Source organism: Pipistrellus kuhlii, unplaced genomic scaffold, assembly GCF_014108245.1.
Source record: "Pipistrellus kuhlii isolate mPipKuh1 unplaced genomic scaffold, mPipKuh1.p scaffold_m20_p_15, whole genome shotgun sequence".
NCBI lineage: Eukaryota > Metazoa > Chordata > Mammalia > Chiroptera > Vespertilionidae > Pipistrellus > Pipistrellus kuhlii.
This window is the reverse complement of record NW_023425460.1, coordinates 28616303-28642608: the sequence shown is the minus strand read 5'-3', so window position 1 is coordinate 28642608 and position 26306 is coordinate 28616303. Positions and strand designations below refer to the sequence as shown.

Genomic DNA, 26306 nt, shown 5'->3' with positions numbered 1-26306 from the left:
ATTGTTTAAAGCATGCTATTTAGCCTCCATGTATTTGTTTTTAAGCATTTTTACTGTAGCTGATTTCTAATTTCATGCCATTGTGATCTGAGAATATGCTAGATATGATTTCAATCTTCTTGAATATATAAAGATTTAGCTTGTGTCCTAACATGTTATCTATCTTTGAAAATGTCCATGTACATTTGAGAAGAATGTGTATTCTGTAGCTTTGGGGTGGAATGTTCTGAAGATGTCAATTAGTTCCAGAGAAGAGAATTTTGAATTTACTTTTCATTTTCAAGGACTTCTAAAAGGAACTTAAAATTAATAGCTTGCTTACTGATGCCTATATCCGAAAATTTTATCTGCTAATCTACAAAAATCATTAGCAGCGATAATCCTATACATCGTTAAATTACCAAATGAAAACCTTATTATAATAGAAATTATTAATCAAATATTTTCATATACCTGGAGATGTTTCTAACCTGGTTCATTTACCATTCCATAAAGGATAAAAGGTAAATGATTATAAACAAAATATTGGATAAAATTGAAGATGTAGATGAAAATTTCATCTGCTCTATTGAATATATCATGTGGAAGAAAGGAAAAATTGTGACTCACACTTTTACCTTCTTACAGCAATTCAACTTTCTGGGTTAGAAAACTTGCTCCAACAGTTAAATCCAATATTCTCTCCAAAAATAATGCTAATTTACAATTCTTGCAGTGAAAGCTTTTTCTAAAGTTTAGAATCTAAACAATAAGGCAATTGAGACTCGATATTTTTATATCAGAGGACCTGAAGGTCCATAGTGAAAGCCTGAGAATTAAAGTCAAGTAGTTCATTCAGCCTTTTTTGCTTAGCGTTTAGAAATTTCTGGGTTCTGCAAATTAATCCAACATTGCCTTCATCACTATGGTGATCCCTCAAATGAAAATTCCTAAAACCTATTTTATGTTTGTGTAAATTTAGTACAATATTCAATCACCTTCAGTCACATGCCATTTGGTCTCAAGAATGTTAGTAGAATAAAATTGTGGGAAAGTCTCCAGAGTATGAAATGGTCACAACATGCATATTCTGGCACAGAGTAGTATTTCTTTGGTAATTATGAGCTAACTGGAATTTTGTTTTTCCTTTAGTTTTCCCCCAGCTGCTGATGGAAATCTTTACAAATGTATCAATCCATTTTCCTTCCTTAGTAGAACTGAATTCAGTCCAAAAGCCAATTTTATCTTTATATTAGTTTATTTATTGTCACATAGCATGATGAATCCTTTGTGAACTCCCTAATGTGGAAAAATTATGACTCACACTTTTACCTTCTTCAAGCAATTCAACTTTCTGTGTTAGAAAACTCGCTCCAATAGTTAAATTGGGTAAACCCAATCTTCTCTTCAAGGATACTAACTTACAATTGGCAGTGTCTCTGAAATCATGCTCTTCGGTGACCACCAATAGCACGTTGAATTCGTAATTTTTGTTCATTACATCCCATTTTTTCCAAGTTCATCTTGATGCCTGCCCTAAAGTGAGAGCTGGGGCGAGCCCTCACCTACCCTCCACCCATCCTAGCAAGATGCTCAACATAGAGTAGGCACTCAGTTAAGTAAAATGGTGTAGGATTTTATACCACTCAAGCACTAAGATGGGATGGACAGGCTCTGGAGACTACAAGTCCCAGAGGCCCGTGCGGGTCCGGCCCTGGTTACCCGGGTCCCCCGCTGTGTTTCCCATGGTACAGGACACCAACCTGGCGACATACAGGGGAGCTCGACAGAGGAGGGATGAGGGGCTTTAAGCGGCAGAACACAACATTCACCTGGGCAGACAGTGTACTCTCGCTTTGTCTTGGTGGCGAAGGCAGAACGACCATGTACCGCATACTGGAAGTCACCAACCGCCCCGCACAGCTGCAGACTGGCATCCGGAACGCCCGCGGCGGCGGCCAAGGAGCATGCGCGACATGCACAGAGCGCCGCGGTGCACGGAGCATGCGCCCCGGGACACGTGTGCGCGAAGTCCTTTCCCGCGCTCCCTGCACGTGCAGCTCCAGTCGAAGCGCCGCGGCTGTCACTCGGGCCGTCGCCTCCACAGTGACTGCACGGTGGGAGCCTGGGTCACCCGCCACCTGGATGTGTGCCAGGTGGCCGCAGCTGCTCCGGGGGAAAGGTGTGGCCTGGGCCGTGGGAGCCCCGCACCTCTCGCGTGGAGGTGAAGGATAGACCGGTGCGGGCCCGCAGCCTCCAGAGGAGCGGGCCTTCCCCGGGGAGGATGCTCCCCAGCCCGCCGTCCAGTCGAAGAGCGGTCGCTGGCGTCCTCAGGTGCGCTGGGGAGTGTTGGCGGGCGAGGGTGGCGGGAGGGTGCGCCGAGGGGCCGGAGGCGCGGGTGAGGGCGCGGGGCACCCACTCACGCCACCTGCCGTCTGTCTCCGCTGCCTCTGCCTGGCCGGAGCACAGGAGTTCTTGGATGTCAGGTGCTTCGCGTGTGGCATCCCCAAGAGCGCCCTGGATATTCTAGGGATCCTTCCTTCCTTCCTTCCTTCCTTCCTTCCTTCCTTCCTCCTTCCTTCCTTCCTTCCTTCCTCCTTCCTTCCTCCCTCCCTCCCTCCCTCCCTCCCTCCCTTCAATCTTCCTTCCTCCCTTCTTTCTTTCTTTCCTTCTTCCTTTCTTCCTTCTTCCTTCCGTTCCTTTACTCCTTTCCTTTCCTTCCTTTCCTTTCCTTTCCTTTCCTTTCCTTTCCTTTCCTTTCCTTTCCTTTCCTTTCCTTTCCTTTCCTCCTCCTCCTTTTTCTTCTCTCTCTCTCTCTCTCTCTCTCTCTCTCTCTCTCTCTCTCTCTCTCTTCTTTTCTTTCTTTCTTCAGCTTGCTATTAGTGGAAGGAATTTCATACTTTCAAAGTCTTAAAAAAAAAAAAAAAAGGGATGCCAGACCTGACATCTTCGCTTTACAAACAAAAATGCTTACATTTGTTTCTGGGTTTTTTTTTTGTTTGTTTGTTTTGTTTTTTTTTAGTAAGCTTTTCCTATGCTGTATTCTAAGGACAAATGAAACTAGTGTTCTCTTAGATGTTTTACAGGATGAAAGAGTTCTTTTTAATCAAATAAGTTTTTGAAAATGCAAACTGCTGCCACCATGAACATCAGCTTATTAAAAGCCCTTAGAATTCCTGAAGTAAAACAAAAAATTTGTTTTAACCCACCTTTTCCTCACCTTGAGCATAGAATTCTGTTTTCCCCACAGAGTTCCATGATATAAGGTACTATTTGGCAAACTCCAAACAATTTGGCAAATCTGAGCTACGTAATCTCTATGATTCCTTCAAAATCTCTTAAGTAATAATTTGTCTTTATTCTGCCAATATATCTAAAACTGAATCAAGGCTATCAGATGGTACTAGAATTTCTTCTACGACTTACACACATGTGCACATGTGCATATACAATACTGGAATTTCTTCTGAGTTTACACACATGTGCTCACACCTATACAAATGCATATACATTTATGTATAGACATATACAAATATACATACTTATGTATATATAATACTAGAGTTTGTTCTTTAACACATGTGTGTTATGTATATATGTATATTTATAAACTGATAGAATTTAAAAATTATCTTGAAGCCTCTCTATACTAAAAATGTTTTGAACTCTCAGCATTTTTCTCTGTAATGTTATCATTAATGTTTCTCTCCCTCTCTCCTTCTCCCTTCCTCTCTGAGATCAATACAAAATATCTATATTTTTTAAAAGCAGCCTTAAGAAAGAGAGGTTTGGATTTAAACATAAAGCAAAACTTAAATTTAAAATAGATGATTGATTAGCCTTTTTCAGCTTCTCAGGGTCAGGTATTCTAAGAGATTGTAAGTAATGTAACTCATTGATTTACTGCTACATCAAAATTATTCTGCTATTCTCTTTAACTTCATAATCTAAAAAGGAATAAGCAGCCAAAACCGGTTTGGCTCAGTGGTAGAGCATCGGTCTGCAGACTGAAAGGTCCCAGGTTCGATTCCGGTCAAGGGCATGTACATTGGTTGCGGGCACATCCCCGCTGGGGGGGGTGCAAGAGGCAGCTGGTCGATGTTTCTCTCATCGATGTTTCTAGCCCTCTATCTCTCTCCCTTCCTCTCTGTAAAAAATCAATAAAATATATATTTTTTAAGAAAGCATCTAAGCCAGAAAAACTTGAAAATATATTTAAATAAATAAATAAATAGGAATAAGCAAATATAGCTACTGTGGTCTTAATTCTGCCAGCAGGAGGAAGACAGCCCTGTAAGATATAGTCTACCTCCTTTCATGCAAGGTGCATCCTTTGGTACAATTAAGTACCTTACCCCTGCTACCTTTTACCATGTTGCATAATGCAATAATTCTACCCACCTTTGCTATTTGCCAGTTGGTAAAAGAGTAGATTTCTTTTTGCACAGTGCCCTCCATAAAGTTTAAGTCCTTTTCTATCTGTGATTATAATTGTAAACACTGTTTCTGCAAGATTTGCAAAATGATGACAATTGGTGAAATTCTGTAATAGGTGTGTATTCTTCTACTTTTTATATTTGAAAAGTTTAATAATAAAAAAGTTAAAAATAACTTGTTTCTGTTATATTTTCAGACTAGTCTGTCCAGAAAATAGTTGAAGAATACATCCTTCAGATGGATTTAACTGCAGGAGACAGAGCATATTCTTCACAGGGGCTTTAATCTACATGTGTATTCCAAGAAGATGGTTCAATTGACTACTATAGAGGTAAAAATTCAAGAACTATGGAACAACACAAAATGTCATATTTTTTAAGCTACTGATGCTAATTATGGTATGCCTGTAGGTTGCAGAGCTGATGAGAACATTATGAAAGACTACAATTGGTGCTGAGAAGTTCACTTTAAAAACTGCTCACCATTTATGTATATCTGCCCTTTTTCATTGTTACTTGCCAAAAATTATCCTATATAATAAAATGCTAATATGCAAATCGACTGAATGGCAGAACGACTGGTCACTGTGATATGCACTGACCACCAGGGGGCAAATGCTCAATGCAGGAACTGCCCCCTAGTGGTCAGTGTGCTCCCACAGCCAACCTTCCACAGCCTGCCAACCTTCCGCATTCCCTTCTCCCAGCTGGCCTGCCCAGATCACTGGCCAAGCCAAGGAACCCTACCTGTGCACAAATTTGTGCACTGGGTCTCTAGTTTCCTTAAAAAAAAAAAGTAGTATGTCAAAAGGCAACTTGTGATATTACAAATCCATCATTTATTGATATATCTTCCATTTTTAAATTTATTTTTTATTTTTATTATTTTTAAAATATTTTTTTATTGATTTTTTTACAGAGAGGAAGAGAGAGGGATAGAGAGTTAGAAACATTGATGAGAGAGAGAAATATCGATCAGCTACCTCCTGCACACCCTCTTCTGGGAATGCCCACAACCAAGGTACATGCCCTTGACCAGAAACAAACCTGGGACCTTTCAGTCCACAAGCTGATGCTCTATCCACTGAGCCAAAACGGTTTCGGCTCTTCCATTTTTTTAGTATGAGTATTTACAAATATAAGGAAACAGGCAATATAGAGTATATATAATTGTTGCTTTTTAAAACTGGAAATCTATTTGATTTATTAAGACTTTTTAGTTACATATGCTAATGTTTGCATTTCTGATTGCAAACTTCGTAAAAAAATAATTTTCTATGATTCATTTTTATTTTACACATAATTATGTACATAGAAACAGGAGTTTGAACTTCCACCTGGCTAGTTAAACTACAAAATCATAGTGTGTTGAAGCCTATCAGAGCTTAATTCCTGAAAGCCACTAGCCCTTTCACCCCTGGTAGAGTGACAAAAGGAGGAAAAAAATCCTTAGAAATAATAAGAAACCAGCTGAAGTTTTAAAGAATTTTTAAAGGTTGCACGTGTGTTTGCATTATGGATCACCTATCAGTTCTTTCCCAAAGGCTTCTACCAAGACCACCAGGGTAGTACCTAGAAGGTTAGGAGCAGGGCAGAAAAACTGCGAGAAATCCCTCTGAGGCACACCACGTCTCCACTGATTGTGAGGCAGTTGGTCCCCAAAGGCAGAGGACAGGAGAGACAGAAATCACAAGAGGTACAGAAACCTAACAAAAGCAGCACTAAGGCTTGTTGTGTAAGGGAAGGAGTAAGGTTTGTGATTAGCACTTGAGCTGGCCCACTGTGGAATGTCTGCCGAAAGAAGCACATCAGTCAGAGTATATTACCACTTACCTGAGAGTTGTGGAATGATAAAATCTTTGATACCCGAAGATCCCTGGATAGCAGAACTGGCATTATCTGCCAGTTAGAAATGTAGACCTCAGCCTCACCCTAGACCTACTGAACCATTTTTTATTAATTAAAATAAAATACTTTTTATTTCAACAAGATCCCTGGGTGACTCATATACACATTAAATTTTGACGTATGACCTTTTAATGTGCATTCTAATCCTTAGAATTCTACTTTAATATGTATAATCAAATGCTGAGTGGTTAGCTATACAGAAACTAAAAGCATGGTCCAAGAAGGAAGATGCAATGTGGGTAATCAAATAAGGCTTCATTGAGGAATCAGGAGTTGAGCTGGTCTTTAAAAGCTGGAGGAAGAGGATAGACCTATTAAGAGATAACACAAATAAGGATACTGACGCATAAATAGTGGTATGGGCCAGCCTCTTAGCAGTGGGCAGGGAGATTAACTAGGACTGTTTCCTGGTTCCTCCTAAAATCCCCCTGAGCCCAACTGTTCGAAATGAAATGGGCCACATATCTTGCCCTAAGGTAGGGGTGTCGAACTCAATCAGAGAAGGGGCCAAAATCTAAAATCCAGCCTAAATCACGGGCCGAATGGTATACTGAACAGTCATAAACTGACAATGTTAACCAGAAATGTGAATTTAAAATGAGTGGAACAATCTTTTCCTTAACAGTGCTGTTAACCAACTCACATGCTATCAAGCAAAACAGTAATATTGGTATCAAGCAAAACAGTAATATTGGAATGTACCTAAAATGCTCATTGTTTTGTTTTCTGGCTAGATGTCTGACACCGTTTTCCCCGGATCAATGAGTCAATGTTCGGTTTTATTTCTTGGGCTGTAGCAACCCACAAAACAGCATGGAGGTTGTCATCGGTAATGCGTGATCTGTGCTTGTTTTTGTTCAGATTCATTATTGAAAACATCTGTTCACAAAGATAGGTGCTCCCGAACATGGGTAGAATACGGGCAGCATGAAGTCGGAGCTCTGGCATTGAGTCAGGGGGCAGTAGAGGGTAGAAGTCCTCAATTTCAACATCCTGAAACCTTGATTTCAGGCCACTGTCAGACTGAAGCTCGATTATCTCCATCTGAAGGTGATGGGGCACATTGTTGACAAAGGACTGGCAAAGATGTCAAAGCCTGAGTGCTGTGTTCTAAAGTCAGAGAAGCGCCGCTCAAATTCACTTAGTAAACGGCTAACTTTGGTAGCCAGCCGACTGCAAGGAAAAGTACCAGAAATAGTGGTTGAGATACTCAAACAAACGGGAAAGTGGGCAAGATTGTCCTGTTCCAGTTGGGACTTCCATAGTTGAAGTTTACGCTGGAATGCTGTGATCATGTCAGACATCTTCGTGATGACTTGTTTGCGTCCCTGCAGCTTCAGATTCAGTTGGGCGAGATGTCACACATCATAGCAAAATCACATACCCAGGCGGGATCCGACAGTTCAGGCAAGGGCTTTCCTTTACTTTCCATGAAAAGAGCAACTTGTTCTCTGAGCTCAAAAAATCTTTTGAGGACTGCGCTCTTGCTCAGCCATCTTACCTCTGTGTGGTATGGCACGTCTCCATGCTCTGCACCCACCTCCTGTAAAAACTGCTGGAACTGGCGATGATTCAGGCCACGTGCCCGTATAAAGTTAATAGTTTTAATGACTGTGGTCATTATGTCATTCATGTCCAGAACTTTTCCACACATAGCCTCTTGGTGGATAATGCAATGATAAGTAATCAAGGGTGTGTGGCAGTGACTCTTTTTGCATTCTTTCCTTCATTAGTCCAACCAAGCCTTTCTTTTCTCCGCACATTGAAGGTGCGCCATCGGTAGTTAGACCCACCAACTTTTCCCAGGGTAATTTAAAATTATTTATAGATTTCTCCACAGCCTCAAATATATCTCTACCAGTCGTCGTCCCATGCATGGCAGCTACATCCAAAAGTTCCTCAGTGACAGAGAGGTCGGTCTTCGTAGCATGTATAAAGATGGACAGCTGCGCTGTATCAGTGTTGTCTGTGCTTTCATCGATAGCAAGTGAAAAAGCGAGATAACTGCATGCCTGTTCGGCCAGCTGTGATGATAGATTTCCTGAGAGTTCTTGAACTCTATCTGCAATGGTGTTTCTTGACAAACTGACATTTTGAAAGCTCTGTATCTGGTTTGGGCATACTTGCTCACACACTTTTAGCATGCATTGCTTCAAAAAGGCACCCTCTGAAAAACACCTTGAAGTACGGGCAATTTCTTCAGCCACTATAAAGCTTGCTTTCACTGCAGCATCATTTTTCGCTGTAGCCTTTGTAAACATTTGCTGCTGTGATTGTAGTTTGCCTTTTAGTTCTTTAACAATTTTATGCTTTTCTTCCAAAGTATATTTGCCATACTTAACATTATGTTTGGTGTCAAAATGACAACGTATATTGTACTCTTTCATCACCGACACTGTCTCATAACACAATATACACACTGGTTTGCCCTCTCTAAGCACAAACATGTATTCTTTTTCCCATTTGTCATTAAATTGTCTGCCTTCACCGTCAACTTTTCTTTTCCTGGACATTTTGGGATCAATATTGGCAGTAAAAGATGTAGTTTATTGGAAATCTGCGTTAGAAGGAAAAAGTTGAAAACTGTACAGGGATAGCTTGATTTGGCAGATGGAGTGGAGAGAAAAAAAGTCAGTCAATAAATGCCTGGCTGGGTACAGATAGCAGATTCTGTTGCGATTTTTATGCCTGCACTTTATGCCAGGAACTGGCAGCTTCTGCTGTGTATTTTTTATGCCCGCACACTCACTCTCTCCTCTGCTCTGCCACCCGCACAACCACATCGGATGCCGGACTATAGATCACGCCTCCTGAATCTCGCGTGACTTGTTATCTATGCGCATGCGTAGTAGATAGCAAGTACGGCGGCCCGGCGAGGCGGCCGGCGAGATCACAAGCCTCCTAAGTCCCCGCGCGTCATTGTGATGGAACGCAGCGGAGTGCAGTGATGACAGCGCGGTGCGGGCCACATTGCAAGGCCTGGCGGGACGGATTTGGCCCTCGGGCCTTGTGTTTGACATGTGTGCCCTAAGGAGTATAATCCAGATCCTGAGTAGAAGGGTCTCAGTGTTCTACTGGAGACCCAGAGAAAGGATTGTGGAAGCAAAGGGAAGAAGCAATTGATTCTGACTTAGAGATTTAAAGAAGACCTCACTGAGTGAAGGAGTATTTGAACTGAGCTTTGAAGTTAGAGTGGGAAAAAGGTATTCCAAGTTGAACAAATAACACCTGAACAGTGTCAGATGAAGAATTAGGCATGGATCAAAAGACACAGATGTCTGTTGGAGCATTCAACCTTATTTTGTAGGCAATGGAAAACCAGCACAGTTTTAGTTGGAGAGCAATGTGATTAGGCCAGGTTTTTTTAAAAGATTAATCTGGCAGTAATAAATTGGCAACAAGACCGCCATTCCTGGTATCGGGTCTTTACTGAGGTGATAATAATAATATTGGAAAGGTGAGTCAAAATGAAAAATGTTGCAAAGGCAGAGTGGGCAGTTATTACTGATGAAGTTGATTCTGATCTTGGTTACTGGAGGTAGTTGTGGTATTAATCATGATAAAATGCAGGAGGGGGGACAGGTTTAGGAGGGAAAATAGAGTTCAGTTTAGCTCATCCTAAATACACTATATTTCCTCCTTAACTCCCAAGACTTTCCCCCTTCTCTTCATAAATTTTAAGGAGTTTTGTTGTTCTTAGGTGACCGTATAGCGCTTGTCATGTTCACTGGTGAGCTTTGCTATTCAATATACACACAAAAGGAGCATAAAAACAAAAAGTCAACTCAAGTGCTGATGATGCCATCATTGTATCATCAATTTAAATTTAGAAATTTATTTAAAATAGAGAAATGCAAAAGGTATAGCAATGATTTTATCACATGCAGTCTTAAATGCCACTTTTCTAAAGAAAAGGCTTGTGAAGATACTCCTTCCCCCATTATTAAAAAATCTATTATACCTGTGAGAGTAGGTTCATGTGCAAATAAAAACTTGGGTACTTAACAACACTTGATCCTAAACATTTAAAATTAGGACAATAAATAGATGCATGGTATTTCAGAAAATCTACGATTTTAGAACATGAGCCTAATTGGGGAGCTTCCAGAGCATCCTGACTAAGGCTGTGGAAGGGAGTTGCAGCTTGATGACATCTTGGAAATAATGACTTGTTTTTAAAAGAATATTCCTTAGAAAGATAAGTAGATTAATTTACAGAAAACACACTTTATGTTTTAGTTAATGAGACACTTTGGTAGATTGGAAACCTGGGCCCAATGCTTCACTCCTTCTCTGTATTAGAATCAATCATCTATATCCTTTGCCATATAACTTGGCCATTCTTTCCAGTGTTTTTCCAACTTGCTAATGGTGTTATTGGTCATATGACTTACTCAGGTCAATAGAATGTGAATGGAAGTGATGGGCCGTCCTGGCCAAAGTGTCAAGAGATATTCTAGGTTTCCTCTCACTCACGTGTACCTCTGCCATTCAGCATGAGAACATGGCTCAGGAAGACACCAGGCAAGGAGACTGTGAGGCACATGCAACAGGCCTGAAGCAGAGCTACCCAGCTGACTGGCAGACCATGAACAAGAAAATCAACATTTACCATAGTAAGCCACTGACACTGAGTTCGTTGTCATTTTAATAAATACATTTTTTATTGATTTCAGAGATGAAGGGAGAGAGATAGAAACATCAGTGATAAGAGAGAATCATTGAGTGCTGCTTCCTGCACACCCCACACTGGGGTGGAGGCGTGAGGAGGGGGGGGCAAGCCCACAACCCAGGCTTGTCCCCTGATTGAGAATCGAATTGTGACCTCCTTCTTGGTTCATAGGTTGATGCTCAACCACTGAGCAACACTGGCTGAGCTGTTATTACTAATTTTAAAACTAACAAACTGAAACATATGGTTAATGAGCACAGCTAATTAGGAGCAACTGTCAATTTCTAACAAGATAACAGTGATTAGAATCTGAATCAGACAGGGATCTGACCATTTGGATGAAATTCAGCTCATCTTTTAAATTGACAATAAAGGAGAATATATTGTATTTTATTAGTGATTTTACTATTTTATGGTAAACTTTGCTTTCTGAGCTCTTATCTTTATTTAATATTCAGATGTGCACTTGACTATAAAATATGACCATCATAATTACTTATATTATCTTTGAATCCAGATTGAATTTTCCAAAGGTCAAGCACGTTGGTCTGAATAACAGACATCTCTCCCTTCACAAAAAAGGCAACAAAACCTGAGGAATGAAGTGAAATGTGGGGCTAGAATCTTAAAAGCTTATTTAAGAATAATGTTAAACTTCATATATAATAAATAATAGCAAGAAGGTTATAGCATCTATAGCTGCTTCTTTAAAAAAAAAAAAAAAACTCTCAAAATGCCTCTCCCCAAGAAAAAGAAGAAGGATTATTATATGTGTCCTTTTGGCTTTGAATGTATTTTTATACCTGTGCTGTCCAATATGGTAGCCGTGAGTAACAAGTGACTACTCAGAACTTGAAATATACTTAATCTTATTAAGATTTATAATAAGTATTATTACACATAGCAGACTTCAAAAGATTAATATGAAAAAATAAACATCTCACTAATAATTTTTATATTAACTGCATGTTAAAATGCTAATATTTTGGATATAGTAGTCACTTCATTAAACCATCCATAGTCACTCAGTTTGATTGTATCATATTTTTCTTATAGAGGTCTTAAATGATGCAACATTAAAATGAAGTATATCTTATTAAGGTGAAACTTTTGATTCTCTCTCTCTCTTTCTCTCTTTCTCTCTCTCACACACACCCCCTAATTAACTTAAATTCTTTTGTCCACAGAAGTAACCATTTCAGATTTTTCCCCCAGTGGGTACATAAAAGTTTACCACCTTCTAAAGGAATGGGTGAAAGTCTAAGAAGGAATGTCAATCATTTATAACCAGTGGGTAATCCAATAGTAAATTTTTTATATAACCTATTTTACTTGGCCTTCCTCATTCAAAATGGCTAGAAGCAGATTCCTAGATCTGCCTCAAAATCCTATGTCGCTACTACAGATGAGGTTGTGCTACTAATCATGACTTAATACTTATAATAAGTGGAGTTTGGCTCCCAAATATCTTTAAGATTTTTTTTTAATCCAGGCAATAAGACAGAAATGGAATAAGAAGAGATTTCAGTGTTTACAGAAGGAAACTTGTGAGTTCTAATTCCCACTTGCTGAGGGGCAAGGTTTAGAAAAGAAAAGGCAATAAACTTGGGACAGAGACATGAGTTGGCTCTGCCATATACTAGTTTATATGCCAATTGTTTGTAAAATAGAAATAATACCACCTTGTGGGGGGTTTTAGGACCAGAATAGGTAATGTCATCGCTTCTCAGCCTTTTGGCTAAGATCAAGTGCAGAATAGGTAATGTCCCTGACGGTGCTTTGTATATGTAGACATAAGGAAGAAAGGAGCTATTGTTGGCTCTATTTTTATGACCTTTTATTTTCATTATCATCATCAATTACTATTTATCTGATTCTGAACTGCTGTGCAGTGAGCAAGCAGTATAATTAAGAAGCCAGGAGTATGGGAATCATTGATAAGCATCATATGTCACATATGTTACTATGCAAAGTACGTGAAAACTACATGAACAGAGTATCAGTGTTGCCATGATAGCTTTTGTGGGCTTAAAGCAATATTAAATCCCAAATCCATCATGAAACAGGTGTTCTGTCTACTTCCTTTTCTACCATGCCTATAAGCCCTGTACTCATTCAGAGAGTTAAGTACATGCTTTGAAATTATGAGACTGTTTAGTAGTATATATGGGAGAGAAAATAGGGTGTAGTGCATGCCAGGCTTTGCCTCAATCATTTGAGCAAGTGACTTAGCATCTCCGAGCCTCACTTGCTGCTTCTATGAAGTGGAATGGTAGTACCTACCTTGAGATTATTGTGGAGATTAAATGATAAAATTAATATAATGCACCTGGACAGAGAATATAGTACATAACAAATGCTCAATAAATACTAGCTATAATAATATAGTTACTACTACTAGAAAGAAGTTAAACATGCCCTGATTTGACTTCTTATTCCTGATCAAGATACATACTTATATTCAGCTGGATACTGTAAAAAAATATATATATGACTTGGTTACTCAAGAGATGTAGAGATATTTGGCTTCTAATTTGTGGAGAGCTTTTCCTCCTCCCTCCCCCCGCCAAGCCCACCCCACATCAGCTCAATAGTCATTCCTGGGGAAAGTTCAGAGTAGCACTTCAACACCCCATCCTGCTGAAAAAGTAATTCTCACCAATCCCTAAAGAAAGGAGGCACAGGGTCTCTTCATATTTTCATGACAAGGTCCATAGTTACTGCTTCTCCCTCAAAATATACCATGGAATAAGTAAATGCAACTCTTACTTGTATGACAGAAGTGGCATCAACATTTTCAGCTCTAGTTCTTGGCACATTTTGATGTGTAAATACCATGGCAGCAAAAAGGCATGTCTCTTACTAAAGTACACACTGGGACAACAAGATATGGCACGGCTTTGAAACTCAGTAGCATCTTTGTGGTGCAGTTGGCTAGTATACTTGCCTATTAACTTAAAGGTTGGTGATTTGAGCCTACCCAGGAATGGTCTTGTCTCCAGTCAATTTTTTTGGTGATAAAAATATTTTGTAATTAGATAGTGGAGATGATTGTACAACCTTATAAATGCAGGGCTGCTGAATTGTACCTGTTAAAATGGTGAATTTTATATGTATTTTACTACAGTAAAAACAGAACCCAAGTGTGCATTTCTCGACCCTTGATTGTAACTATATTTTTCTTCCTGACATGTATACATCCACTGTGTAGTATATGTCCTGGTATCTGAATGTCTATATGTACATCAGCTTTTTAAAAATCTCTGATCTGGATATTCCATTCTATAGCATTTTTGTATCATCCAGGAATATATGATTCACCCATATCCCTGTTTGGGATTGGATTGAATATTAACTGCACAAGCACATAAGTTCCCTTACAAGACTCTTTGGACTATGACATATTTGCCTAGTTGAGAAAATTCTCCCATGCAAAGGGCAAATTGGGAATGGGATGTGTGTCTACCCTCTCCAAAGGCTTTGTATGGCTTTCTTAATAAATGCAAAACGAGAGTAAAATGATTCTGTAAGATTACAGCGAGATTCTTCTTTTAGCCAGCACAAGTTCTCAACACAGGATTCAGGACTCTCTTCTTCTGAATAAAACCAATATTATTCTTTTCTAAAGCAATGATCATGAAAGATGGCAGGTTTTTAAGACCTACACAAACACAGAGCACAAAAAAGAAAAGGGAGAGGGTTTGGGAGAGACTCACAAAAGAGACGACGTCGTCAGGAAGTTCTTGAGGCAGAAGGTGGTGAATACTTTCCAAGGAAAGACTTCAGCAAAGCCAGAAAAGCTTCATACAAGTCAAAACTGGCCTTGGTGAGCAAGGAAGGGTGACCTTGGACACCACTGCAGAGGAAAGTGCTTCCTGGACAAGTTTTTTTTTTTTTTCCTCACTCCAGCCAGCAGATTTCAGCTATTCCTGCTATACTCTGTCTTTCTGGAAACATGAAGGCCTGTGGAACACAATCAAGCCTATGAAAATCGCTGCGACCAGGATTATGGAGAAGAGGACCATGAGGGAGACATAAGTGGAATGGGGGAGAGGTGTGGACATCGGCTGCTCAGCTGGGATCATGTTGGTCAGGTTCAGCATGTAGCCCAAAGTCCATCCCACGTCAGTGTGCCGGATCTGCAAACAATGAGGAAAATCTGTTGTTTCTGGTCTGAGGATTAAATGAGTTTTCACACGCATCTCCCTCTCCCACCCATCCATAGCACTGAGCAACCAGAAAGTGGAGAAGCAGCACATTCAGTTCTCTACAGAGATTACTTCTATGTTCTAAATTGAGAATTTGGTTGTGGGGCAAATGGAGCAGAGGCAAGTGATTAAGAAGGAGGGTTTGGAGCCTCACTATTATATTCCCAAAATTTAGAGAGGATCTTGGTGATAGACTGCCCATTTCTCCCTTAGAACTTAAACAGAAGAACATAAATAGGTCTTTGGAGATTTGCATTCTTTTTTTTTGTTTGTTTGTTTGTGTGAATGTCAGGGATCAAGGGTGAGGAAGGGAGGGAGGTAGAAGGTGACAGAAATCAGACAAAGGGTAAGAGAATAATGCTGATCCTTGGCCTTTTACATTTATGTCCAGGACCAGGAATCTCATCCATATAAACCAGGACTTCTTTATGATTCAAGTAGGGGAGTTTGGGGAATAATCCCAGTAAGTCAATATTGCTTTATGGAAGTTGAAAATTGCATATACATGAGAAAGGATTCTTTTTAAATGATAAAACATGCTCTGATCCTGACATCTTCCTAAGAATAATTTCCACTTGCCTCAAAACTTATTGGAATAACCTAGCAGGCATGACTCAGTGGTTGAGCATTGACCTATGAACCAGGAGGTCACAGTTTGATTCCAGGTCAGGGCACATGCCCGGGTGGCAGGCTCAATCTCCAGTGTGGGGCCTGCAGGAGGCAGACAATTAATGATCCTCTATCATTGATGTTTCCAGGTCTCTCTCCTTCTCCCTACCTATCTGAAATCAATAAAAATATATTTTAAAAAAACTTATTGGAATATAGGTAATCTATGAATAATAAATACTTTTGGAAATGTTTTCATTACTCTAGTTTTTCATGGTCATAGTAGAAAAGTTAGAAAATATGTATAATCCTAAAAAGAAAAGAAAAACCACTATACTTTACCACTCAGAAAGTTGCTGCTAATGTCATTTTGTGACATATCTTTCTAGTCCTCTCTGTAAGGTTTTTTTCTTATCCTCCCCCAAAATGGAATTAAATCGTATGTATTGTAGAATTTTTCACTTAACAATACCTTGTAAAGTCATCCTATGTCTCAAGGAATTTCTATAACATTATCACTGTCATGAATTGCCTTATATGTTCATTTTTACTTACTTTATCCATTACTTATAAATCCTAAAAATGGAGTAATTGGATAAATTTAGTTGCATATTTTAAGGCTCTTAGTACATCCTGCTGATACAGTCTTCCCAAAGGATGTGCCAATTTACATTCCAGCCAATACCGTGTGGAAATGTTTCTGTCTCCTAAGCTCTTATCAATACTAGGAATTAATAATTTGTAAAAAGCTCACTTCCTTTTATGAGAGACAGGAACCTTATCTGACTGTGAATGTCAAGGAAGGTACCAGAGTTAGTTATTACCTGGGGTTAGGAATATTGGCTTATTCACTGGAGTTCAGAGAATATAAATTGCTTGTAAATTTGACATAGACATGCCCCTCAAACAGACAACATAAACTGATGGAATAAAAGGAAGACTGGGATATTAAAACAGGGAAAGATTCGTGTTTGAATAAGCAAGGTCAATCTTGGCAAGAGTGGAGTAGCCTCAAGCCTATGGTCCTCTGCTTCAATGTTTTGTTTTACTTGAAATCATCATCCTATATAATAAAAGCCTAGATGATATCGTGTGACATCATCACAAGATGGCCGCCACAGGATGGCCACCACAAGATGGCCAGCCAGCAGGGGAGGGCAGTTGTGGGCAAAATCAAGCTGGCAGGAGAGGGCATTTGGGGGTGACCAGACCAGCAGGGGAGGGCAGTTGAGGGTGACTGGGCCGGCAGTTGGGGACAATCAGGTGGCAAGGAAGCAGTATGGCATCAAACAGGTTGGCAGGGGAGCAGTTAGGGGGTAATCAGGCAGGCAGGCCAGTGAGCAGTTAGGAGCCAGCAGTCCTGGATTGTGAGAGGGATCGGGCCTAAACTGGCAGTTGGACATCCCCCTAAGGGTCCCAGATTGGAGAGGGTGCAGGCCGGGCTAAGGGAGACACACACACACACACACACACACACACACACACACACACACCATGCACAAATTTCTTGCACCAGGGCTCTAGTATTTAATAAAGGGTTAAATTGTTTTTGCCATTATTGGGTATGGACATAAAATGTAGAGAAATAATGTTCTTGATATTTTTTTCAAGCGTGATTTGCCCATGAATCATGCAGCAGATGTAAATGATTCTCTGCCTGAATACCTGCAGGTGGCGCTATGGTAAAGCACAGCAATGAGGTTGCTTTTTTCTTTTTTCTTTTTTTTCCTTTAAAGCTCATGCTGAGCTTGGCTTCTAAACAAAGACCTCCCATTCACAGCCACTCTTCCCCTTCTTCACAGTGAGTTTTCAAATTGTTCAACTTTGAAGCTATCCTCAACAAAGCCCCCGATGGTCTAGCACAAAATGCCAGCTTGGGTTAGAGGTAAAGTGGTAGAATGGGACATCAGGCCAAAACTTAAATCAGGTTGATTCCTACCTCTTTCAAATCCAAAGCTGCTTCAGTCACAACAACCCAATCTCATCACCCCACCCCCAACCTATCAAGTACCCAAATTACCTTTTCCATGAAATGAACATTCTTCCAGTAATCAGGTGTGAAGTGATAACCCTCCTGAAGGAGAGTGATAATGTATGTTCCGGAAAAGCAGTATTCACTCAGGTACTTCTCCTTCACGTTATGAAAACGTTCCTTCAGCTGAAAGTGAAGTGAAAAAGATATCATACTTGTACAACAGGCACTTCTCCACTTCTTTTTCCGTCGATCCAGAGAGAGGAGGGCCCCAGCTCATGCAGACCTGAAAGGTGACCTCTCCAAAGGGCTTTGGGAACGGTGCTGCCCTCCTTTAGTGGGTGCAGGGGTGTATAGTTTAGAGTCTGTTTAGGGGACTTTTCCTCTAAGATTCTGTGAGACAGTAATAAGAACTCCAGGAGAGAAGTCATTTCTGTTTAGTAGGCCAGAAACACTTTCATCCCTTGTAAAACTTGCAGTGCACAATCAGATCAGCATGTTAGAGGTGTGAAAATTCTTGCATAAAAGAAATCCATTAATCTTCGTTTAATCAGAGTTTTCTATATGTTCTTGACCAGCCTTTAATTCAGAGCCTCTATAAGCATCTTAAAGGAAATAGTGTCATAAAAAGCCACTCAGTTTAATCTCTGGACTAGTAGTATCAGTATCCCCTAGGACAGTGGTCGGCAAACTGCGGCTCGAGAGTCACTTGCGGCTCTTTGGCCTCTTGAGTTTTTAGCAAAGGCCAACTTAGGAGTACCCTAATTAAGTTAATAACAATGTACCTACCTATATAGTTTAAGTTTAAAAAATTTGACTCTCAAAAGAAATTTCAATCATTGTACTGTTGCTATTTGACTCTGTTGACTAATGAGTTTGCCCACCACTGCCCTAGGAACTTAGTCCTTGCCCAGAATAGCCAACACAGAATGTGATCATGTACATAGTAATGTCTGATAAACAGCTGTGGAATACATAGAAATCATTTTGCTCAGGATTCCTAAAAGTGCTAACATCTCACCTTCTGTCCCTCTGTCTTTACCTAACCTTTTTTCTTTTTCTTTTTTTGCATCTGAGTCATGCATGTGTTTACTTACCCTACTCCTAAAAGAAGATATTAACAGCTACTTGCCAACCCTTGCCTTTGCCTAGTTGTGAATATGTGCCCTGATGCTCCTCTTCGCCCCTCAATAAAAGTCAGCAGGCGAGGACATCGCTAGCTCAGCTCCAGTTATTTCTTCTACCCTATTCCTCAGCCCTTATGACAGGCATTCCCTCCCATGTACATCACCACTGCCCTAGGAAGAGAGAAAACTAGCATTTGTTAAGCACATACTAGGAATTATAACAGATATTTTATATGTGGGACCTCTTGGCTGCCTACCTGTCCTGCTTTTGCTCGGATTTCTCTCCCCTTACAAGGAACATCCTATCTCTAAACCCTAACTGGAAGCTGGAGTCTGTTTCTCACTTGGCTCCTGCCAGCCCTCAATCCCTGGAAAACTAATTCCACACCTAATTCCACGCCTGCTTTGTGCTGCTCTGATGGAATCTTCGAATTACCCAGCTTGGAACTGAAAGATGAGACTGAGGGGCCGGAGAACCAGGACATAGGCTTTATTAGAGGAGAAGACCCCTGCTGGGCTACCTTCCAAAGGGAGAAAGAGCTGGGACCGGTTTGGCTCAGTGGATAGAGCGTCGGCCTGCGGACTGGAGGGTCCCGGGTTCGATTCCGGTCAAGGGCATGTACCTTGGTTGCGGGCACATCCCCAGTGGGGAGTGTGCAAGAGGCAGCTGGTTGATGATTCTCTCTCATCGATGTTTCTGACTCTCTATCCCTCTTCCTCTCTGTGAAAAATCAATAAAATATATTTTAAAAAAACAAACAAACAAAAACAAAACAAAGGGAGAAAGAGCATTTCAGGAACCTTTCTTTTTATTACAGTCCTTGGAATTATTCTTTGATCAACTCCTCTGCATATGACATTCTCCTGAGACCTCGGTGTGATATCAGTTGCCTTTGCCTTTCCAGGTCCCTGCCCCTTGCTGTCTGCACTTTGATTTTCCTTTGTCAAAAGACCTCTTCTCCCATTTGATGTAGTCTTGGCAGGCCTATCAAACCAAACACCGCTATGGGATACAGAATTCCACCAATCCACTGTTGCAACCTCAGAGGCTCTAAAGGCTTGCTTGTCCCCTGGAGGAAATGCTATTTTGGCCTAATTTCTCTAAATTCTTCAACATTTCTATCCCCTTCTTCCTTCTGGGGAACTGTACATTGGCTACACAGTCTAACTTGCTGAGGACTAATTACGATACAAGCTAACAATATAGAAGCCAAAGTCATCTACCTAGTTCATCAATACAGAATTGATCATGTTATTGTGGGTTGGTTGTTTTTGTTTGTTTGTTTGTTTTGTTTTTCAGTTACAGTTGACATAAAATATATTAGTTTCAGGTGTACAGCATAGGATTACACATTTATGTAATTTACAAAGTGATCACCCCAGTAAGTCCAATACTCACCTGACACCATACATCATTATTATAATATTATAGACTATATTACCTATGCTGTACTTTACATTAAGACAATTTGTATTCATTCCATCACCTTTTACACCCCAGAATTGATAATGTTAATGCATGTGAATTCAATACTAGGTGCTCTCCAAATAAGGCGATGGTTCGCCCACTTTTACATTTTATTTCCCCTACCAAAATAAGGACAGGCAGTACTGTTATAATATTATATAGCAGCTGGTCCACCTTTCAGTACATAATATATGCTTAGCAATTGTCTGCCAAAGGTGTCTAGAAGGACATTCCCAAACTAAAGTCAGACTGGGGTAGCAGTCCTTCCTCATGTTGAAGTTAGCAGGAAAAGAAGAAAAGAGTTACCCTCTAACAATATTTCCAGCACGCGCGCGCGCGCGCACACACACACACTGTTTTCCACACAGATGGACAATGCAATTAGAAAAAACACTGGGTCATAACACATAACACCAATCTCAATATTCTAGGCTCTGTGTGAGGGTCTGGGTCTCACTCACAACTCCACCCCCATCCACCCTATATTCCCACATCCCTCCCCACCAAATGTTTCAGAATTTCTCCCAAATGCAGATTTTTATTTTTTTTTTACCTTACTTCCAGGGCCTCGAATTCCTCATGTGACTTAATTGAACAGACCTGCAGGTCTGCCTACTATAAGATTCCCAACCAAATGTAAATGTAATCTGAGGAAATAAAAAGTGGATGAGTCTGGCCGGCATGGCTCAGTGGTTGAGCATCAACCTATGGACCAGGAAATCACAGTCTAATTTCCTGTCAGGGCACATGTCCTGGTTGTGGGCTCAATCACCCAGCGTGTGTGCAGGAGGTGGCCAATCAATAATTCTCTCTTATTATTGATGTTTCTATCTCTCCCTCTCCCTTCCTCTCTGAAATTAATAACATATATTTTTTTAAAAATAAAAATAATAAAGTGGATGAGTGTAAGGAGAGAAAGTCTGGCAGAGCTTTCCCTTGGAATATAAAGTAATTTTTTTTCCGAAGTGCAGCCTAAATCCACTTTCTTGGCAGCCTGATGTCAATGTCCATGATTTCAAGGTCTTCCTCCACAGATCATCACCAACTGCAAAATGCCTCTGCTAAGTGTTTTGTAAGGTGTTGGGGCTTATTTGAGCAGGTCTTTTGAAAAGCTCTGATTACCCTTTCTTTCTTTCTTTCTTTCTTTCTTTCTTTCTTTCTTTCTTTCTTTCTTTATTTATTTTTAAAATATATTTTATTGATTTTGTACAGAGAGGAAGGGAGAGAGATAGAGAGTTAGAAACATTGATGAGAGAGAGTCATCGATCAGCTGCCTCTTGCACACCCCCTACTGGGGATATGCCTGCAACCAAGGTACATGCCCTTGACCTTGGACCTGGGATCGAACCTGGGACCTTTCAGTCCCCAAGCCGATGCTCTATCCATTGAGCCAAACCGGTTTTGGCTGATTACCCTTTCTTGCACATCCCCTACTGGGGATATGCCTGCAACCAAGGTACATGCCCTTGACCTTGGACCTGGAATCGAACCTGGGACCTTTCAGTCCCCAAGCCGATGCTCTATCCATTGAGCCAAACCGGTTTCAGCTGATTACCCTTTCTTTAATTCAGAAAGGAGGATTCCAAACCTCCAGGCTCTTGCACAACCTTCCTTCCCCGCTTCGTCAGTGCAGATGGGAGCAGTATCCGTTTTTAGATAATTACATTTTTTCAGAATGAAATCACCATTCACTTTTGCAACTGTATTAGCTTAAAACAGCCGCTGTTTTGCACCACCCCTAGATGAGGTTTTGTTTTTTGTTTTTTTTAATCACAGTAGACCCCATAGCTCTCTTCTTCCTGGGAACTTTCATCAAATAGTGCCAAATCTTGAATGACTCAGTGCCTCTGACAAGAAAAAGTTTGTACTTTCAAATTTATGAGTAAGTAGGAGATATCTGGACCTAGGCAGTGGTGTCTGTGGCAGGTGGTGTCTGTGAATTGCCCATCTTTCCTGCAAATAAAACTCTTATTTGGGTGTTTGGATAGGGGAGTGGGTGACAACATGCCTAGCTCCAGGAAACAGATCATGATGGATCTAAGACTCTAAACCAGTCATAAAATCCTGCTTTCTCAGCCAGTCTTGGCCAATGAGAGATATAAGAGAAACTGTTAAGGAGCCTCTGGGAAATATTTTGCTTCCTATGAAAAGGAATAGTCATATCTGGCTCTACCCTTCTTCTGACCTTGAACATAGCTGCAATCCCTGAAGCTATATCTTGTGTCCATCATAAAATAGACTAGCCCTGGCCAGTGTGTTTTGTGGTTAGAGTATCAGCCTGAGCACCAAAGGATCTCAGGTTTGATGGTCAAGGGCACATACCAGGATTGCAGGTTCATGCCCACCCCCATTGGGGCATGTGCCGGAGGCAGCCAGTCCATGTGTCTCTCTCACATTGATGTGTCTCTTTCTCTCTCCACCTCCCCACTCCCTTCCACTCTTTCTTTAAAAGTCAACGGAAAACATATCCTCAGGAAGGGAACAACAGAGAGAGAGAGAGAAAGAGAGAGAGAGAGGGGGGGGGGAAAGAGGTGAAAAGAGACATAACAACAGAACTGAGAATGGCTGAGATAGAGTCAAACTGCTGACCCCATGCCAGCAGCTGCCTACTGCCAGACCTCACTTTAGGTGAGAAAAATAAGACTTTTTTTTTTAAGCCCCTGAATGCCAAGTTATCAAGAAATGCTGATCAACTCACTTCTGTATTGTGGTCAAATTAGCACAACTTAAAGGGCAGACTCACATCTTCCTTGTTGTCAAGGACTCAGAACAATGGTAACAAAAGCTATTTCTAGTTACTTACATCTTTCCAGGGCTCAGAGCAGAACTTTTCCATCGTGTCTGTTATCTTTTTCTGGGTGAGGGAGGCATCTGATGTGAGATTTAAAAAATTCATCACATAGTAATAAGCTGAAAATGCCTGCAAGAGAAAAATGCAGTTTTGCAATGTCCAGGACAGAGGGACATGAGTCCCTTTCCAGAAGACCATACCTTTAATGAAAGTGCCTAGAAATCTTTGCTAAGTCAGTTTACAGGGTTTTTGATATTTCAAACCCTAGCAAAGGGGTCACTTTGCTGCTGGCATGCGTTTCTGAGCCAGCCGGTAGCTAATTTTCTCTATAATTTTAATGGGAGAGTCAGGGAGAAAGAAATATGGGGGAAAGAGGAGATTAAAAAAGAGAGGAAGAGGTTACAAAAATCCCACCTTCAAAATATTTTATATGATTTTTTAAATAAATAAAAACTGGAAAATTCTATATAAGAGCATTAAGTTATCTCTGAATGACAATTAAAGGTGTTTTTGTATTGCTTTCTTTAAGTAGTCAACTTTAACAAATATTTATTGCAAATTTATCATGAGTTAAGACACAACTGAAAAGTTTTTACAAATCATCATCATCATAAATAAGAACTATAGAAAAAGTTAAAAGTTGAAATGAGTGAAAAAGGAGATATTTTATTAAAATAACCTAAATTTCATCATTTAGAGATGACTAGTATTAAATGTGATATAGGAAAAAATATCTTACCTCCATCCTAATACATACATCTAATTTTTTGTCATACTTTATACCACCCTATAGCTTCTCTTTGTACCCTTTTAATATAGTATGTATTTAAAGAGGAAAAGCTAATTAAGCAGAGCTTTCTGGATGAGACATCTGAAACCCCAACTCTGGTGTTTTTTCTCTTTCCCTGAAGGATGCCAGTTTTTAGGAGAAATCATTTTGGAGGTCGTAAGAGCATGTCATTTGCTTATGTAAGCTAGGCCCTGGGCCGAGTCACAGAGTCCACTGTGCAGATTGAAGAGGAGTAAAAAGGTTTCCCTGTGCTAGCAGTATTTGGATTAGAGATTATGTTTGCCTTCTATAAAATTATTAAAGTAGAAGTGACTATAGAAAGCAAATGTGATTTCCAAACAAGCCAAGTGTATTCCTATGTGATTTTCATGGGCAGAGACACAGGTGGACAAAGAACAGGCTGTTGGTGGGTAAAGGACAGGAGTTAGCAGGGACCGCCATGGGGGCTCAATTCTGACTCAGAGAATAGAAGAATTGCCCTCTATTGGATAGGTCCATGCTAGCTTTTTCACAATTGCATTTGTTTTTTTTAATAAATATTCATATATATATATATATATATATATATATATATATATAATTTTAAAACATGAATGTAAGTGTATTTGTCCTTCTTAATAAATTTTCTTTTTCATTGATATTTTTGTTTGATTTTCTCCTGCTTTTCTTTTCTTTTTTATTGGTCCATTACTTTAATTGAAGTGACGAAACCTTGGATATTTACAGGCTAACAGTTTATCAAGCAATATAAATTCTTTTGTTTACCTCAAAATGTAATAATAATCCCATAGTAAACAATGAACAGAATTTTTTATACACAGACATATGGAAAAAAAAAAGTGGACAAAAATCTCATGCCAACATAAAAAATGGAACAAAAGGTCTTTTTTCTTTTCTTTTTACAACCTCTGGATTCCACAACAAGAAAAAAAAAAAAAAGGTGACATTCTTTTTAAAATTTGGTTGCTTTATAACACAAAGACTTTGATCTGTAAATAATCACTTTCTCATCAATTCTCGAATACATTTTTTTTTTTAATGCATAGCTTTTGATTTGGCTTATTGGCAGCATGGAGAGAGAACACATTTACACAGAGGACTTGAGCAACACCTCAGAAGGTGTTTTTTTTCCTTTAAAAAGTTGAAATGTAAAGAATGCTAAACATAAGAAATATGGTCCCATAACATGGACATGACCTATGCAAAAGGTTGTTTTGTTTTGTCTTTTTCAAATTAAAATACAAGTTAGTCTGCTGGCAGTTTGTGTCATGGGAATACTATCAGTGTACATCGTTTCCCCATGTATTCCCAACTCATAAACCTTGAGGGAGCAGGCACACGGGAGTACAAGGGACAGGGCATCTTCTGGCTGGACCAGAACCTCAGGGTGAGCAGGTGAATGGGGTGGACTCTTCAGAGCTTCTGGCTTGTTTTTCGGTGAAGGCCCAGCTGACACGGGCACCATTTCAACATACTGAGTTTCTGTTTACAATCTACTTCCATCGCTCCATTTCCACCGGAGGAAAAGGCGCCCCCTTCTTGTGTCCAGTGTGTGGCTGGATGGCTGGCCTGGGATGGTGAACCAGCCTCTCAAACAGGAGTGTTGACAGCTGTTGCCTACTCTCACCCGGCCTGCAGGGAGCTTGAATCCCCAAGTGAGAGCATAGCACGTACAGTACTCAGTCACTGGTTTTCATTTAAAAAAAAAAAAAAAAAAAAAGCCCTAATAAAGCCAAAACCGGTTTGGCTCAGTGGATAGAGGGTCAGCCTGCGGACTGAAGGGTCCCGGGTTTGATTCCAGTCAAGGGCATGTACCTTGGTTGCGGGCACATTCCCAGTAGGGGTTGTGCAAGAGGCAGCTGATCGATGATTCTCTCTCCTCGATGTTTCTAACTCTCTATCCTTCTCTCTTCCTCTTTGTAAAAAATCAATAAAATATATATTTTTTTAAAATCCCTAATAAAATTGACTAAATTACGTGAGTCAACACAATATGTTTTCTGTTTTTAGCATTTCAACCTGTGTAGAATTTCTTCCTGAAATGTGCTGGTCTGGGGCCCCCACAGTATCTCTTAAAAAGCTGTTCTGTAGAATAAGGGTAAACCTTCAATAGTGTCATAATCTGTACAATTTTTGTATCTATGTGATTTGTCGATACTGATGCCATTTATCCTCTACAATCAAAAGTGTGCCAAAGGGCACGAAGGTAGTCTTTCACACTCTAAAACAAAAAGGTCTTATGGTCCCTGTGTTTCCTTACATTATCAAAAACATCATTTGGCAATAGCAATACTTAGCTTTCTCCTCCCAAAAGGCAGTCCTGATTATGAACCCTACTTTCTTATT

The 26306-nt window shown here is 40.1% G+C and overlaps 1 protein-coding gene and 1 long non-coding RNA gene across 5 annotated transcripts in view; one reads left to right on the top strand and one right to left on the bottom strand.

Annotated features, from left to right (window-relative positions):
- The first annotated feature begins 2055 nt into the window (after positions 1-2055).
- Positions 2056-12107, top strand: LOC118719332. Its single transcript, XR_006741699.1, has 4 exons — positions 2056-2218; positions 4613-4747; positions 10819-10939; positions 12052-12107. It is a non-coding gene; the product is annotated as an uncharacterized LOC118719332 (long non-coding RNA).
- A 708-nt stretch (positions 12108-12815) lies between these two features.
- ENTPD1 (ectonucleoside triphosphate diphosphohydrolase 1) overlaps positions 12816-26306 on the bottom strand; it is a 99878-nt gene continuing 86387 nt past the window's right edge. For 3 of the 4 annotated variants that reach the window (XM_036438678.2, XM_036438677.2, XM_036438680.2), the window contains 3 exons: positions 23183-23299; positions 17833-17970; positions 12816-15134 (listed from right to left, as the gene is read on the bottom strand). In XM_036438678.2, coding sequence (XP_036294571.1) covers positions 14928-15134; positions 17833-17970; positions 23183-23299 — 462 coding nt within the window. In that variant the 3' untranslated portion in view covers positions 12816-14927. Of the gene's footprint in view, positions 15155-17832; positions 17971-23182; positions 23300-26306 lie in introns of all 4 variants that reach the window. The other variant, XM_036438679.2, reaches the window with a different exon arrangement.